The 16513-nt window shown below is 58.5% G+C and overlaps 1 protein-coding gene across 6 annotated transcripts in view; it reads left to right on the forward strand.

The window, feature by feature from the left end:
• KCNH3 (potassium voltage-gated channel subfamily H member 3) overlaps positions 1-16513 on the forward strand; it is a 20368-nt gene continuing 3855 nt past the window's right edge. The window contains exons 1-11 of one of the 6 annotated variants that reach the window (XM_033436369.2): positions 4-1727; positions 2449-2753; positions 3197-3430; positions 3888-4022; positions 4886-5019; positions 5464-5707; positions 6084-6241; positions 6324-6531; positions 10376-10657; positions 10958-11157; positions 11644-11893. In XM_033436369.2, the coding sequence (XP_033292260.1) occupies positions 3301-3430; positions 3888-4022; positions 4886-5019; positions 5464-5707; positions 6084-6241; positions 6324-6531; positions 10376-10657; positions 10958-11157; positions 11644-11893 (1741 nt within the window). In that variant the 5' untranslated portion in view covers positions 4-1727; positions 2449-2753; positions 3197-3300. Of the gene's footprint in view, positions 2754-3196; positions 3431-3887; positions 4023-4885; positions 5020-5463; positions 5708-6083; positions 6242-6323; positions 6532-10375; positions 10658-10957; positions 11158-11643; positions 11894-16513 lie in introns of all 6 variants that reach the window. The other 5 variants (XM_049694866.1, XM_004274361.4, XM_049694863.1 and 2 more) reach the window with 5 other exon arrangements.

Here is a 16513-nt window from a genome sequence, read left to right on the forward strand (position 1 = left end):
CTGCTGACTACGGTTGTGTCTCCTAGAGGGGTGGGGGCGCTGAGCCTTCCGCATCACTCGTTCGGGAACAAATTGCTGTTTTGGCCACGGCGGTTCCTCTGGGCGCGGGCGGTAGTCGCGCTCGCTGGCAAATCGTGGGAGGGAGGAGGAGCGGCGCTGGCAACGCGAGGCTGCTGGGACCGACGCAGCGCTGGAGACCAGTGAGAGACTGCCGCCCAGGGCCCGGCTCCGCACCGCCCGCCGGCCCCTCCTCCCCACCCCCTCGCTGGAGGTGGGGGTCCCTGCAGCCCCCGCTCCCTCTTCAGCGCAGAGCCTAGTTCTCTAGGACTAAAGGCGCTAGGGGCAGCGGAGACTCGGTGCTCTCATTCCCCGCCCGCAAAGACCCACTAGCGCACGGTTGGTTAGGAAGTTTCCCCCGGCGTCTGACATCTACTGTACCCTGCCTGTATTTGCAACCTGACCCTTCAGCGCAGCCTGGAAGCGGCAAAGGGGGACAGAGAGAAACACAGGGGCAAGACAAAGGATCTGGGGCGCCCCCATCCCCACACACCTCATTTCCACTTTCCACCCCTCCACCTCCCGGGCACACACGGAGAGCGTCGTCTAAACCCTATTTCCAGGACTACCCACCCTCCTATTTTCTGGCAGCTCCAGCCAGCCGCGGCGTCGCTTAGTGACGGATCGATCCATTCCCTGGAGGGTCAAGTTGAGGCTAAGAAAGGCTTGGCTGCCTAAAAGCTGGGTTTAAACCCCCTCCCCCAAATCTCCTTTTAGACTTCCCCTGCCCCAACCTCCGCCAACCACCGGTCTTCACCACCTCCACCTGCTGGCCCAGCCCCCTTTCCCATAACATTTTTCTTAGGGGAAATCTTCTAAACCACGCACCCCCCGCTCATCCCCCGCCTGAGCTCTCCTCAGGTCCCTCCGGGGGAGGAGAGGCTGCCAGGCTCTCTGAGAACCCCCATGCTGCAGAGAAAGACGCCTCGCCCCTGCGGCTGAGTCTGCCCGAGCGGGACCAGGCGCTTGCCCGTCGTTCTCCGAGGGGCGGGCGGGGCGGCTCGGGGTGGCCCGGGCGGCCTGCGCGGCGCGGGGAGGGAGGGAGGGCGCCGCTTCCCCTGCCCCCACGAGGTCCCGAGGGGAGGGGGGAATCCCTCGGCGGGAGGCCTGTCCCTTTAAGGAGGCAGCCCTGCCTGGGTGTGCCCCGTCTCCATGGTTACCCCGGTGCTGGCTGCGGGCGCCGGAGGGAGGGAGGGAGGCTGCCGCTTCTCCCCGACAGAAGGAGGTAGCTGCGGGGATCTGGTGCCCAGCGGAGCCCGAGCCGGAGCCGACCCGCAGCCGAAACGGGAGCCGCTGCTGCAGCCACCTCGAGCCGAAGGTGCCGAGAGCACAGAGGGCGCGGAGCCGGGAGTCCGGGAATCGTGGGCGGCCAGGGCGCGAGGAGCCGCGCGCCATGCTCCGGGCCCCGACGGCGGGGACGCCCCCTTGCGCGCGGGCGGCTGGCGGGACCTGCGAGTCCGGGGTGGGCATTGCCCCCCGACGGCTGCGCTAGGGGGCGCGGGGCCCGGCGGGGGGCGGCCGAGTTGGGCGCCCTCCCCCGGCGCTGAGCCCCCTCGCCCCGGAGGGATGGGGCAGGCGGCCACAGCCGCCTAAGATGCCGGCCATGCGGGGACTCCTGGCGCCGCAGAACACCTTCCTGGACACCATCGCCACGCGCTTCGACGGCACGCGTGAGTCCCGACCCTCGCCCCACTGGCTCCCGGACCAGCTGTCCCTGGCCAGTGTTCCCGTCAGTCCTGCACCCAGACACCTCAGCCTGGAGCCCTCCTGCTCTCGCCCTCTCTTCCCCGAGCCCCACTTTTAGCTGGGACCACCGTCTCCTTCCAGACGCCGTTTCCGAAAAATTCAGAGTCAACACTGCCCCGGGCCAGGCAAAATGGCTAGAACTCTCTGGGTTTGGGGGCCGGTCATGTCGTCTGTTCCTGGGGTCGCGAACCCCGACCTAGTCAGTGTAACCTATCCCATCCCTGCGTCTGGCGCTATCCCACCGAGACTACCCTCGAACTGGCGGGTTGGGAAGTGAGGCAAGGAAGCGGTGCTCGAGGGACAGCCTAGAGGCTAAAAAAACAGGTTTAGAAAAGAGGTTTGCAAACCAAGATAGAGTAGGCGGGACTCAGGAGAGCACTGTTAGTCCAACCTCACCTCACCACCTAAACCCACCAGCCTAAACCCACTGAGCCCTCTAGCCCCAAAAGGATAGGTTTGGGGACTCCCACTAAGACTGGGGAAGTTTGGAGAAGGTGACCAGAGCTTCTGGATCCTGGCTTTCCGGGGCTCTGAGCACTGGGAAAGTCGTGAAAGCCCCCTCCCTTCTCCTCCTCCTTCAAACTCACCCCAGTGAGCCCCAGTGGGGCTTCCCAGCTCTCTGCCTCTGTCTCTGGTTCCTGATAGGGGTGGAAGCCCATCTCTGAGACCATCCCCACCCCAGGCTTCTCCATCTGCTTTGCCTGCACTTGGCTCCCGCAGCCTGCTGATTCAGCGCCCCCCACTACCCAATACACTCCTGGCTCCAGGCTGCCAGAGCTCAGCTACCGTTCTTACACCCCCATTGTGGATCACATTCACTAATTCCTGAGCCAGGGGCTCAGGCAACTGGGGCTCAAACAGAGTGCAGAATAGATGGTGGCTTGGATTGCCTCTCCGTCCAAGTGTGTCTCGGTGGGAGGAGCCAAATAGCCAACCCGAGTACCTGGCTGGTGAGTGAACCTGGCAGAAGCTGGCGGGGCGGGGGGAGGGGGGCTGAGGCTGGCCTAGAACTGGTCCTGCAGTCCTCCTTTGGATATCCCTAACCCCACCCCTTACCCCAAGCTGCTCAGGTCACACTCCAAAGGGCACAGTACCCACACGGGGCTGCATTCACCAACCTCAGGGCTCACACATGCCAATTCTTGAATGCACTTATACACACGATGCTAGGAGTGGGACCTTGCAGGGCACCGACACACAGGTGACACTCTAATTCCTGTTCATAAACAGCTCCTGTCCTAACCCTCCCCCAACCCCCCATCCCAAACACTCACACACAGGATTCCTGGGATTTGTAACACCTACCCTTTGATTGCAGGCAATTGGGAAAGGAGGGGTAGTAGACCCTGTGCCCCTTCACCCCACACCTCCTCTGAGGGGTGCTCTCTTGCAGATAGTAACTTCGTGCTGGGCAACGCCCAGGTGGCGGGGCTCTTCCCTGTGGTCTACTGCTCTGATGGCTTCTGCGACCTCACGGGTTTCTCCCGGGCCGAGGTCATGCAGCGGGGCTGTGCCTGCTCCTTCCTCTATGGGCCAGACACCAGTGAGCTCGTCCGCCAACAGATCCGCAAGGCCCTGGATGAGCACAAGGAGTTCAAGGCCGAGCTGATCCTGTACCGGAAGAGCGGTGAGGGGCCGCCTGGCCAACCTGCCTTACTTTCGCAGTCTCACCCAGCCTGGTACCCACCCCATCCACAGTCCCTCCTTTCCATTCCCATCTTCTCCATCTCCCCATCTCATCCCATCTTCCCACATTCCCCTCTCCTCTTTCTCCACCCCTCCTCTTGTTCCTGGCCCCTCCTTTCTTCGGTCCTCACCCCAATCTCAGCTGGTACTCAATTTCCCATCTTGGATTTCCCACCCCAGCAGAAAAATGTCCCCATCTTACTTAGCAGGACAGATCTATGAACACACATGTCTGACTGTCATCTCTGCTCTCCCTTGCCTTCCCCCGCCCTGTTGGATCGAGTCTAAGTGTCCTAAGTGGAGCTGGCATGTGCCTTGACCAGGGGTGTCAATGGCCCCTCTGTCACCTTGCCTCGGACGGAGAATGGGAGCTGGGCTGAGTCTGTCTTTGTGCCCAGGGCTCCCGTTCTGGTGTCTCCTGGATGTGATACCCATAAAGAATGAGAAAGGGGAGGTGGCCCTCTTCCTGGTCTCTCACAAGGACATCAGTGATACCAAGAACCGAGGGGGCCCCGACAGCTGGAAGGAGACAGGTGGGTGCCTGTGGGGTGCCGATTTGGCTGCCGCAGCTGGGGTGTTGGGTACCTCAAGCCTCGGCGGGGCCATTGTGGGCCCCCCACCCCGCCTGCACTCGCGGACTCCCGCTCTGCTGGCCGAGGAGCCTGTGCTGCTCTCATCTCCCCAGGCCCAGGTACGGAGAGCTTGTGGAGACAAAGTTGGACTTTCAAAGTCAACTTTACTAAGAAACTGAAAGAAACAAATTCCACTAGTGCCCGTGAAGTACCATTTTCCCACCAATTAGTGAGGCTGAGCACAGACCCACCTGGTTCCTTGTCCTCATGCAAACCTGTCTGGGGAGTCCTGGCCAAAGCCCTCTTTTAAGTCCTTGTGGTCTTTCCCCTCTTGCATCCTCTAAGGGCTGGGGGTGGCCTTTGGACAGCTCACAAAGCTGTCATCAGAAGCTGCTCCAAGGCCTCTTTGCCATTTGGGGGTGTTGGGGGTGCTCTCTGTTCCCCATCCCCCACCCCCAGCCCTGGGCGGCCTCGACTCTGCCCAATGGCCTCCTGCTAGCTCTGCACTCCCCCACCCTGGGAACTACCTCCCACTCCCCTCTCTCAGGCCTTTCCCTGTGGTGTTCCTCTCTTGCCTGGATCCAAACCTCCTTCTCCTAGAAGCAGGCACTGGGGGGAGTGTCTGTAAGCACCCCCAGGACTGCCCGTTGCTGGTGTTGGCAAGTGACCCCAGGAAGTGAGAAACGCTGGTGCGTTTCTAGACTAACTGGGCAGTGAGCCGGACCAGCCCGTGGGCCAGCAACTGGTGTCCTACCCGCAAGCCCCTGGGCTGAGGCGTGTGGGTGCTTCGCCCATCATTCTCTCCCGCCCCTCTTCTTTTGCAGGTGGTGGCCGACGCCGATATGGCCGGGCAGGGTCCAAAGGCTTCAATGCCAACCGGCGACGGAGCCGGGCTGTGCTCTACCACCTGTCTGGGCACCTGCAGAAGCAGCCCAAGGGCAAGCACAAGCTCAATAAGGTGGATTGGCGCTAGGGTGTGTGTTTGGGGGGTGGGGCAGGGTAGGGGCCAGTTGAGGAGATGGAGAAGGGGAACCAAGCCCACCACAGAGAGAATGTCCAGGGGGCTACTCAGGCCCCACCAGCACTTTGGGGCTTGTGGTGAGAATGTCACATGCCTGATCTGTCGAAGGTATGGCGGAGAGTTTTGGCCCTGGAGTCAGATGGGCCCTGGCTCAGTCTTGGCTCCTCCCCTAAGCAGCTGTGTGACCTCACCTAAGTCACTTGAGCTCACCGATCCTCAGTCTTCTGACCTATAACAAGGGGACTCTGATGCCTGTGTCAGAGGTCGTTCAGAGAATGCAGGGAGAGAAAGGAGGCAGATGCCTGTCCCAGACCCTATCCAAACTCAGTCTGTGCCAATTTCCTGTCCTCCCTGCCTGGACCTGCCCTGCCTCTCATTCAGGGGGTGTTTGGAGAGAAGCCAAATTTGCCCGAGTACAAAGTCGCTGCCATCCGGAAGTCACCCTTCATCCTGCTGCACTGTGGGGCACTGAGGGCCACGTGGGACGGCTTCATCCTGCTCGCCACCCTCTACGTGGCTGTCACCGTGCCCTACAGCGTGTGCGTGAGCACAGCCCGGGAGCCCAGTGCCGCCCGTGGCCCTCCCAGCGTCTGCGACCTGGCCGTGGAGGTCCTCTTCATTCTTGGTATGTGTGCTCTGTGCCTCCCACCCCTCCCTGGGCCAGTGACCCCCCGGGCTTTGATGGGGATAGTCTGCATGGCTTCCACTGCCCCCCAGCGTCCCCCTTGCCCTCCCCCGTTTATGACCTGTGGGCCTTGAAATCAGACCTAGGCTCCGAATATGTCTTCATCACTAATGGGTTACTTGGCCCTGAGCTAGTCATAGCCTCTCCAGGCTGGTTTCTCCCTCCATCACATAGGCACAGTATCCACCCTCTGGCTTACTACAAAAACTAAGACAATGCAGGTAAAGGGCCCAGGACAGTGTTACACACTGAGCAGGTGCCCAGGAAAATGTGGCTCCTCCCCACCGGTGCTGACTCCCGCCCCAACTTCCCCCAGACATTGTGCTGAATTTCCGCACCACGTTCGTGTCCAAGTCGGGCCAGGTGGTGTTTGCCCCAAAGTCCATTTGCCTCCACTACGTTAGCACCTGGTTCCTACTGGATGTCATTGCGGCGCTGCCCTTCGACCTGCTACACGCCTTCAAGGTCAACGTGGTCAGTGCGGCTGGGCTGGGTGGGCTTTGGGGCAGGACGGGGGGGCCGGCCCTGGGGTGACCTCCCCCTCCCCCCACCTCAGTACTTCGGGGCGCATCTGCTGAAGACGCTGCGCCTGCTGCGCCTGCTGCGCCTGCTCCCGCGGTTGGACCGCTACTCGCAGTACAGCGCCGTGGTGCTGACCCTGCTCATGGCCGTGTTCGCCCTGCTCGCCCACTGGGTGGCCTGCATCTGGTTCTACATCGGCCAGCGGGAAATCGAGAGCAGCGCCTCCGAGCTGCCTGAGATCGGTACTGGAGGCTGCCTCTGTGTGCGTGTGTGTGTGTGCACGCGTGCACGTGTGTGTGTGTGTGTGTGCGTGTGTGTGTACATATGTGCCCAAGGAGTCTGTTCACTTGAGGGTGCGTGCGTCAGGGAAATGTGAGTCCAAGTGTGTGTCTATCAGGGATGTCCGTGAGCTGATGTAAGGTATCAGAGAGATGTGTGCAAGTCTGCATGTGTACATGCCCATAGGTGTGTATCAGGGGCATGTGTGCCAGTAGGTGTGTGTTTGTAAGGAGAATGAGGGGGCTGGCGCGTGTGTGTGCAGGTGGGAGCGTGACAGAGCCACCACCTCGAGGCAGGCCTGCTCTCCTGCAGGCCCACGTTGTGGAGGAAGCCTGGTGGGCTGCCTGGGGGAGTCTATTCACCCATCATGGCCTCCTCGTGGTCAAGCTTGTGCCACATTCACATTCGCCCACTCCCTGCCCAGCTGGGTACCCCACCCCTCTCAGAAGACCTCTCCAGGGTTGCTCCGATGCCTGGCGCTTTCCGGCCACCCTCTCAAAAGCTCATCCCCCACCACCTTGGCCCCTAAGGCCCCTTGCCCACTCCTGTCACCTCCGGCAGCATGGTTCTCAGCTGCTTCAGCCCTTCCCCAGCCCGAAATGCAGCCTTTCTCTGCGTCCCACCAGCGTCTTCACTCTCATTTCACCTCCCCTCTCGCAGCTCCTCTCTCTGCTCACCTCCCACTCACGTCTTAACTCCTGCCAGGAGGGCTTCCACCTCCACCTCTCAACCCCAAATGTCACCCTAAAGGTCACAGTGACCTTCTGGGGCCAAACTCTTATCCCTTTGAAGTCCCTGTAGCACCTGACCCTGCCAGCCATCTCTCTGCCCTGTGAGGAGGCCTCCTCCTTCCCCGGCCCCCCGCCTTGCTCTCCCTGGGCGATTCCACTGGCACCACGGTGTGAACATCTCAACTTCCATCCTCTCTCTCTGTCTCCAGACCGTTCTGTTCCAACAACGTCTAACTCTCCATGCCCGCAGATCCAAAATTGGACACACCTTCTTCCTCCCATGCCCTCCAGCCCTCTGGCAACTTCCCTGTAACTGGCCTTTAGCCCCCGTTTCCAGTCAGTGGGCAAGAGCCCAGCTGCTCAGATGCCCCCCCCCCATGACTGTCTTCTCTTGATGGGGTCGGTCACCAGGAGTCCAGGTTGGCCTTAGAAACATGCTCTGATCCGTTCCCAGGGACGAGGAGACTCCCGCTAATCCTCCCTCCCTCGCCAAGCCCACGGAGACTGGTGTGTAGCCCAGAGGCCCACTTGGATATTCCCCAAAGCTCTAGCGGCTGAGCACAGGAACCAACACGTTCCAGGCAGTATGTCAGCTCCGTGGCGCCTGCCCTTCCCAGGGGAAGGCTGTGGCGGAGGCGGCTCTGGGGTCAGACGCCCCCGACGAACATGCTCAGAGGACTGGGAGATGGGTAACGGTGATGCAGAGCCCCAACCCCTGCGTGGGTGACACACCACATCCCCAGGTCAGTCCCCTCCCCACACACAGCCCAGACACCCAGTGTCTCGCGTCCATGGGGATCCTCCATTCTGACCATGTCACAGGGGCTGCTGAGCTGACATGAAGAACACCTTTGGCTCCCAGAGGGGCTCTGAGCCCCTCCACGGAGAGCATGGGGCTTGTAAGGGGCGGGCTGACTGTTGGGCAGATCACACCCTTGAACCCTAAGTTGCAGAGGGGCTAGTTCACATTAGGGGAGTTCCCAAGTCCTTCACGTCATCATCTGCCCCTTCTTTCTCCAGGGAAACTACCCCCCAGCTGGGTGGGAGCCACACCCAGTCCTCCCTAAGTCCCCCTCGGGAGGGATGTCCATTGGTGAGGGTGGCGTCTCTTGTTGGCCCAGCTCTGTCTGGTGGGAGGTGCCTTCCCTTTGCCTCCTTGCCTTGGTTCTACTGCTCCACTGCCCTGGTGTGGACATAAAGTTCCAGCCCCAGAATCCCATTAGCCCCGTGGAGATGGGCTGGATTTTCAAGAGTGTGCTAAACACTGAGGGAGGTCGCTCAGAGCATTTCTCAGTATGAAAGCCTCCAGAACGGCCTCTGCCGCCGACACGCAGAGGGACCATCCCGCCACCAGCTCCAGGGGCTGCCAATGCCCCATGACCAAGACTGAGTGAGGAGGGACCCCTCTGCATCCTGCCCTCACCCTCCTGCTTCTCCACCCTCCAGCCCCCTCCTCACCCAGCTACCGGCTTCACCTCAGAGGCCCAGCTAAGTAACGACTGAAGGGTTTTGTGTACTTCCTTGCGTTCTCACAGCACATCTCACTCACCTTGGCTCAGGACTTTACACATCCCCCCAACTCCTTAGCCTGGAGTTTGCTCCCTCAGAGCGGACCCCACATTCTAGCTAAGCCAAGCTGCTCGCCTGTACTTGTCTCCAGCTCTAGGTTTAGCCCACACCTTTCCCTAGATCAGGAATGACCCCCTCTCAGTTTGTCTCAAAACTACCCATCCTCTGAGACAAACCACAGTGTCCCCTTTTCCGAGAAGCCTTCTAGCTCTAGCCAATAGCATGTGGGTTTGAGCCCCATCCCGGCACCCTCGGGTGCTGTGTACCTCTGAGACGTCGCTGCAGTAAGCTTCTGGGGGTCCCCCGGCTCCTGGCACACGTGTGAGATTGCTGAATGAATGGGTGTGTGGTGAGAGGAGGGGTGTGAGGGCCACAGAGAGCAGCATCATGTGCGATGTTAGGGTGAGTGTGGAGTAGGGAGCTGGGGAGGGGCACGTGGAGAGGTGGGTCCCAGCGCAGCCTGTGATCCTGAGCCCACCCTCTGGACTTCTATGCTAGATCTGCTCTCTCTCCCTTGCTCCCCATGGCCCCCAGCTCTGCCAGGACCCCTGGGACCTCTGTGGACCCTGGGAACCCCCATCTAACACCCTAGAATTCCCACAGCCCTCCAGCTGGGCTGAGTGACTCTGGGCGGCTGTGGGCTCCTGAGAGACCCCAGTACGCAGCCCCACCTCCTCCAAGGCCAGACCAGAGAATGGGGGGTTGATGAGGAGACTGGGGCGATCTTTATTCTCCTCTCAGTGTCCCAGGCTGGCTTGTGTCTGCGTGTAGAGAGCTGTGTGCACGGCGGTGGCCTGCCTGTCTGTGGCCTCTGAGTGCACTCACCTGTGTGCTCGTGTCCATGCAGGTGTGTCCCTCTCCTACCTGGGTGTCAATGTGCAAGCGCCCGCGTACCCTTGTCTCTCCCAAGCGTGCACAGGCCGTGGCTGTGCTCCTGGGACTGTGCTCACACACGTGTGTCCTTGTCCTCTCGACTACGTCTGTAGCCTTACCGGTGTGTGCACACGTCCACATCGGTGTGCCCGAGAACGCGTGCATGAGGTTGGGTGGTGTGTGTGGTTGTGGGGTGGGGGGATGAGGCTGAATGGGGGGCGGCTTTCCGGAGCTCAGAGAAAAAGCAAGAGGAGTCTGGGAGGACAAGGCAGAGGAGGCGGCCCTGCGGATGAGGCTGTGGCTGGTGCAATGAACCCCCCAGTCCCTCTGCCCCCTCCAGCTGGGCCCACCGCCCCGGGATTAGCGCCAGCACAGGGAGGAGGGTGCAGAGCTCCTCACTCCAGCCTCGGCACCCAGAGACACCGTCTGGGGAGATGCCAGTCTCGACCTCGTGTGCTTGTCTTGGGGAGGGGGGAGGGGGTGCACAGGGGCACGCCGGGCTGGCAGAGGAGGGACGGACATGGCAGGAAGCCGTGGGGGGTGGATTTGCAGCCATGTGTGTCCCCCCCCCCGGGGGTACCAGCAGGCACACCTGCGCCCGCAGTGCAGCAGTGCTGTCCTGCCCCCTCCCCAGGCTGGCTGCAGGAGCTGGCCCGCCGACTGGAGACCCCCTACTACCTGGTGGGCCGGAGCCCAGCTATAGGGAACAGCTCTGGCCAGAGTGACAACTGTAGCAGCAGCAGCAGCGAAGCCAACAGGACGGGGCCCGAGCTCCTGGGCGGCCCCTCACTGCGCAGCGCCTACATCACCTCCCTCTACTTCGCACTCAGCAGCCTCACCAGCGTGGGCTTCGGCAACGTGTCTGCCAACACGGACACGGAGAAGATCTTCTCCATCTGCACCATGCTCATCGGCGGTGAGGCTTGCCCCGTTCCCAGGCCAGGGCCCTCTCCCCGACTCATGCCCTGGGCCACCCCTCCCTCCCCACCTCCCACAGGGCCCCGAGGTCCTTCCCAGAGGTGCTTCCGCCTAGGGGCCCCAAGGAACCCGAGCCCAGGGCCAGGAGAGCCCACCTGGCCGCAGGACTCCACCCCACACAGCGGCCGAGGGCCTTGCCCAGCGCGGGGCTGCGGGTGGGGAGGACTGATGTGTCCCGCACGGTGTCCGGCCGGGCCAGGCTGGTCCTGGAGGTGACCCCTCTCGCCACCCTCCCCAGCCCTGATGCACGCGGTGGTGTTTGGGAACGTGACGGCCATCATCCAGCGCATGTACGCCCGCCGCTTTCTGTACCACAGCCGCACCCGCGACCTGCGCGACTACATCCGCATCCACCGCATTCCCAAGCCCCTCAAGCAGCGCATGCTCGAGTACTTCCAGGCGACCTGGGCGGTGAACAACGGTATCGACACCACCGAGGTGCGCAGGCCTCCAGGGCCGGCCCTTCCTGCCTTTGCTCCTTCAAGGAGTGTGCGCTCGGCCTAGATTCCCAGGAGCAGCGGGCTGGAGGGCAAGAGATGCAGAATTCTGACCCCCCTGCCTCCGCTCTGTCCTGGGCGGCCAGCGGCAAGGAGCAGAAGGCAGCCGGGCCGGCTCGGAGGCCCGTCTCCACGCTCGCTAGGTCTAGAGGCCCTGCTCACTGCCGGCCAGGTCTAAGGCCGGGAGGGGGAAAGCAGGGCTGCCCATGGGGGGCGGGGAGGATAAAGTGATTGAGAGGGAGGCAGAGGCGGCCCCCCTCACTGATTGGACCCTGTGTGGAGCTGGATGCTGTACGAGTGGGGGGAGGGGGGAATCAAGGCCCCTCCCACGCCTGCCCTTGCTCTGAGGCCCTCGGGGTGGAAAGGGCTGGCGGGAGGCTGCCTCCCACTCTCCACCCTAACCTTCGGCACCTGATCCCACCCGCAGCTGTTGCAGAGCCTCCCGGACGAGCTCCGCGCAGACATTGCCATGCACCTTCACAAGGAGGTCCTGCAGCTGCCCCTGTTTGAGGCGGCGAGCCGCGGCTGCCTGCGGGCGCTGTCCCTGGCCCTGCGGCCCGCCTTTTGCACGCCTGGCGAGTATCTCATCCACCAAGGCGACGCCCTCCAGGCCCTCTACTTCGTCTGCTCCGGCTCCATGGAGGTGCTCAAGGGCGGCACCGTGCTCGCCATCCTAGGTTTGTGAGGGTGGGACGGAGGACGCCAGGGCTTGCGAGGAGGCGGGTGGAACCAGGGCCCCATCTGCAGAAAACGCGGAGAGAAGACGCAGGCAAGGCCACCAGGGAGAAACAGCCAGGGTGGGGTCAGGAGTAGCCGTGGAGCCCTGGGCAAAGCTCAGAGCGGACCCAGTGACCACAAGGCGGCAACACAAGGAGGTGAACTCAATCTCACGGGTGCTGTAGGCCAGACTGAGCGAAGGACCAGCCTGCGGTCTGTGAGGGGACGGAGGGGAGCACTTCCTGTCAAGGAGGAAAATCTAATGCTAAGGAGGAAAGTGCTGGAACGAGTGTTCAGGCAGGAGAAAGGGAGGCATGGACGCCATTTTTTTTTTTTTTTTTTTGCGGTACGCGGGCCTCTCACTGTTGTGGCCTCTCCCGCCGCGGAGCACAGGCTCTGGACGCGCAGGCTCAGCGGCCATGGCTCACAGGCCCAGCCGCTCCGCGGCATGTGGGATCTTCCCAGACCGGGGCACGAACCCGTGTCCCCTGCCTCGGCAGGCGGACTCTCAACCACTGCGCCACCAGGGAAGCCCTTTTTTTTTTTTTAAATTTATTGAAGTAGAGTCGATTTACAACGCTGTGTTAATTTCTGCTGTACGGCAAAGTGATTCAGTTATACATACATATATATATATGTTCTTTTTTTATATTCTTTTCCATTCTGGTTTATCACAGAATATTGAATATAGTTCCCTTTGTTATACAGCAGGACTTGTTGTGTATCCATTCTATGTATAATAGTTTGCATCTGCTAACCGCAACTCACAATCCAACCCTCCCCCACCTGCCTCCCCCTTGGCAACCACAAGTCTGTTCTCTATGCCTGTGAGTCTGTTTCTGTTTTGTAGGTATGTTCATGTGTGTCATATTTTAGATTCCACATATAAGTGATAACACGTGGTATTTGTCTTTCTCTGTCTGACTGACTTCACTTAGTATGATAATCTCTAGTTCTACCCACGTTGCTGCAAATGGAATTATTTCATTCTTTTTTATGGCCAAGTAGTATTCCATTATATATATATATATATATATATATATATATATATATATATATATATCTCACACCTTCTTTATCCATTTGTCTGTCGATGAGCATTTAGGTTGTTTCCATGTCTTGGCTATTGTACATACTGCTGCTGTGAACATAGGGGTGCTTATATCTTTTTGAATTAGAGTTTTGTCTGGATATATGCCCAGGAGTGGGATTGCTGGATCATACAGCAACTCCCTTTTTAGTTTTTTGAGGAACCTCCATTCTGTTTTCCACAGTGGCTGCACCAACTTGCATTCCCACCGACAGTATAGGAGGGTTCCCTTTTCTCCACACCCTCTCCAGCATTTGTTATTTGTAGACTTTTTAATGATGGCCATTCTGACCGGTGTGACATGGTACCTCACTGAAATTTTGGTTTACATTTCTCTAATAATTAGCGATGTTGAGCATCTTTTCATGTGCCTCTTGGCCATCTGTATGTCTTCTTTGGAGAAATGTCTGTTTGGTTCTTTTTCGATTGGGTTGTTTGTTATTTTGTTGTTGAGTTGTATGAGCTGTTTGTATATTTTGGGAATTAAGCCCTTGTCGGTTGCATCGTTTGCAAATATTTTCTCCCATTCCATAGGTTGTCTTTTCACTTTGTTTATGGTTTCCTTTGCTATGCAAAAGCTGGTATTTGATTAGGTCCATTCGTTTATTTTTGCTTTTATTTCTATTGCCTTCGGAGACTGATCTAAGAGAACATTGATATGATTTATATCAGAGAATGTTTTGCCAATGTCCCCTTCTAGGGGTTTTATGGTGTAATCTCTTATGTTTAAGTTTTTGAGCCGTTTTATTTTTGTGTATGGTGAGAGGGTGTGTTCTAATTTACATGAGGCTGTCCAACTTTCCCAACATCCCTTGCTGAAAGGATTGTCTTTTTCCCATTGTAAATTCTTGCCTCCTTTGTTGAAGATTAACTGACCGGAGGTGTGTGTGAACACCATGCTTATTCACTGCAACCTCCCCCCGCCCACCCCGGCCAGGCCCAAGAGGGAAGATGCTACTTTCCTAGGGAAGGTCCTCGAACAAGCCCAGGGTTGCGATGGGTGACAGCAGAGCTCAGACTCTGAATACACTTCCCTTCTTGGCAAAAGAAAGAGGTGAAGATGAGGGATCAATTCCCTAGACAAGGAAGGGGAGATTGCAGTTTCAGAACTAACATGATAATAATGCTGGCCCCAGGGGTCCCGCAGCAGGGTCAGCCCTGTGTCCCGGCCCTTACATGCTTCAACTCACACAAACCTCACAAAACGCAGTGCGGAGGAATGATCGCTATTCCATTTTGCATAGAAGGGAACTGAGGCTCCAAGAGGTTAATGAACAGGCAGGCTAGGGCTAGAACCTGGTCTGCCAACTCTAAACCTCAGGCTTCTTAACACTGTGTTCTTAGGCGCTCTGCTCTGGGGAGACTCATCCCGCAGAAAGGGCGCGATTTCAGGGTAGCGGGCAACACGGGGCTGCAGGCTCCGGGGCTGTGGGAGGCTTTCAGCAGGGACCCCAGAGGGTGGGGACGCTGTGATCTGCGTGGGTCACGGAGGGCCTCACACACTGATGGAAGGCGCCAGGACCACAGCCAAATCCTCAGGCAGCAGCACTTGCAGACTCCCTGTGGGGACAGCTGACGCCTGGAGGGGCTGAAGCTTGTCATTAACCTGGAGAACCAGCAAGACCACACGCCCAGCAGCGACTGTGTGTCCATCCTCTCTTCCTTGAGGAGGACGGTCTTCCAACAGGAAACAGAAGAAAGAAATACCATGCGAGCTGAGAGAGGTGTCGTTCATGAGTTTGACTTCTCGCCCTACGTGGAGTTAATGCCAGGACTCTGAACAAACGGAGTTATGGCCACTCACATATGGCTGGCAGTCCTTGAGAAATGATGGGGAACTGGAGAGATTCAGAAGGGCAAAAAGGCAGATTTTGACAGTGGCAGACTGGTCACTCCAAAGCAAGATTGTCTAGTGGATTATTAAGCAGATGGTTTTCAGCTGGGAGCTGAGGAAGCAGCGTGGCTGGGAGCTGGCATGGGTCCTGAAAGAATCTCTCTTCTCTGATGCCAGGCACCAGGTCTCAGAATATCCACGTTCAGTATTAAGACAGCTTCACGGGTGGCCACCGCCTGTGCCGTGGCCTTTGCCTCCAGAATTCCCCAGCACTGGGACCTAAGCCACCTTTGATCCATCCTGTCCCTACCCACATGTTCCGGATGAACTGTTTCCTCTGTTGACGTGGCCCCTCTGGATGCCCTGGTGGATGCCTGGTTCCCCAGCCCTCATCATGGCCTGGTTTTCTGCTTTGCCTTCACCCCATCCCCCACCTGCCTCCTTAGTTGAACATCCAGGTGCTTCCTGCCTGCTCCTTGCAGCTAAGGCTCACGGCACATCTAGCAGTGTCAATTCTGGCCCTTACCTCTGTGTATGAACTAACAGCTAAGTGTGCAAAGTTAGTTGGGGAGGAAAGAGGCAAGACGAAGAGAGGTGAGCTGGGCGACGGTGCAGGGAGGACCTTACAGGCCTTGATGAGCTGAGCTGGAGGCTGTGTCTGAGAGGCCAGCCTGGAGGGCAGGCTCTGGTCCCTGAGACCAGTGGTATGGAACTCCGCCCTCGGTCCTGTCCTATTTCTCGTTTTTATCTCCCCTCTTGGATGAAGACAAGAAATACATACTTATCCTATTTCCAGATGACACACGTGAGGACAGAGAGCTCATTCATCAGATGATCACACTGAGATGCAAACAGCTCTCCGAAGGAACCAGAAGGATGGCCTGAAACCAAGAAAATAAGATTTAACGACGATGCGTTCTGCACTTAAATTTGAGCAAAAGTCCATGAACATTTAGAGGAGGCCTTTAAGCTCAGTGAGTTCTGCTGGCAGCGTGAGGCAGCCCACAGCGGGGGTGGCAGCGAGCCATCGTTTTCCTTAAGGATGAGGAAACGCTGTCTAATCTCGTGAAATGTCTGGCCGTGGGTTGAGCTGCCTTGTGAGGGCCGTGAGTGCTCTGCCCAAGCCCTGGTGGCATGCCATACCTCTTGGGAATGATCGATAGGGGACTCTTTTCGGGAGGGAAGGGAAGGAAATGAACTTTGATTGGCCATCTATGTGTCAGGCACGTTACCTACACTAACTTATCACCATGTCCCTGATTGGAGACATCCTATTTCATCGATTCTAAGTCACACATTTTTTCCCCACAATTTAACATCTCTGAGATTAGGATGCGGACTCGAGTTGATGCCATTTTACAATCGCTGTCAGCCAGGTGGCAGTCTCAGCCGGGTGGTGGGAAAACCCTCCATTGACACCTTCTGGTAAGATCGCGAAAGCACCACAGACTCAGTTCAATGCAGGATCTCTCATATAGATGAGGCACCAGGGCTCAGGGCGGTGAAATAACGCGGCCCCCTGCCTTTTTCACTGTGCCACACAGCACTAACTTGCTGGTTCCACATACTGGTTCCTGGACACGCTCTGAGTCACCTGCAGGGCTTAACAATTGTGGGGTCTCCAGTAGATATTATGATTCTGTAGGTAGTGATGGG

The sequence above is a fragment of the Orcinus orca genome, chromosome 11, assembly GCF_937001465.1.
Source record: "Orcinus orca chromosome 11, mOrcOrc1.1, whole genome shotgun sequence".
NCBI lineage: Eukaryota > Metazoa > Chordata > Mammalia > Artiodactyla > Delphinidae > Orcinus > Orcinus orca.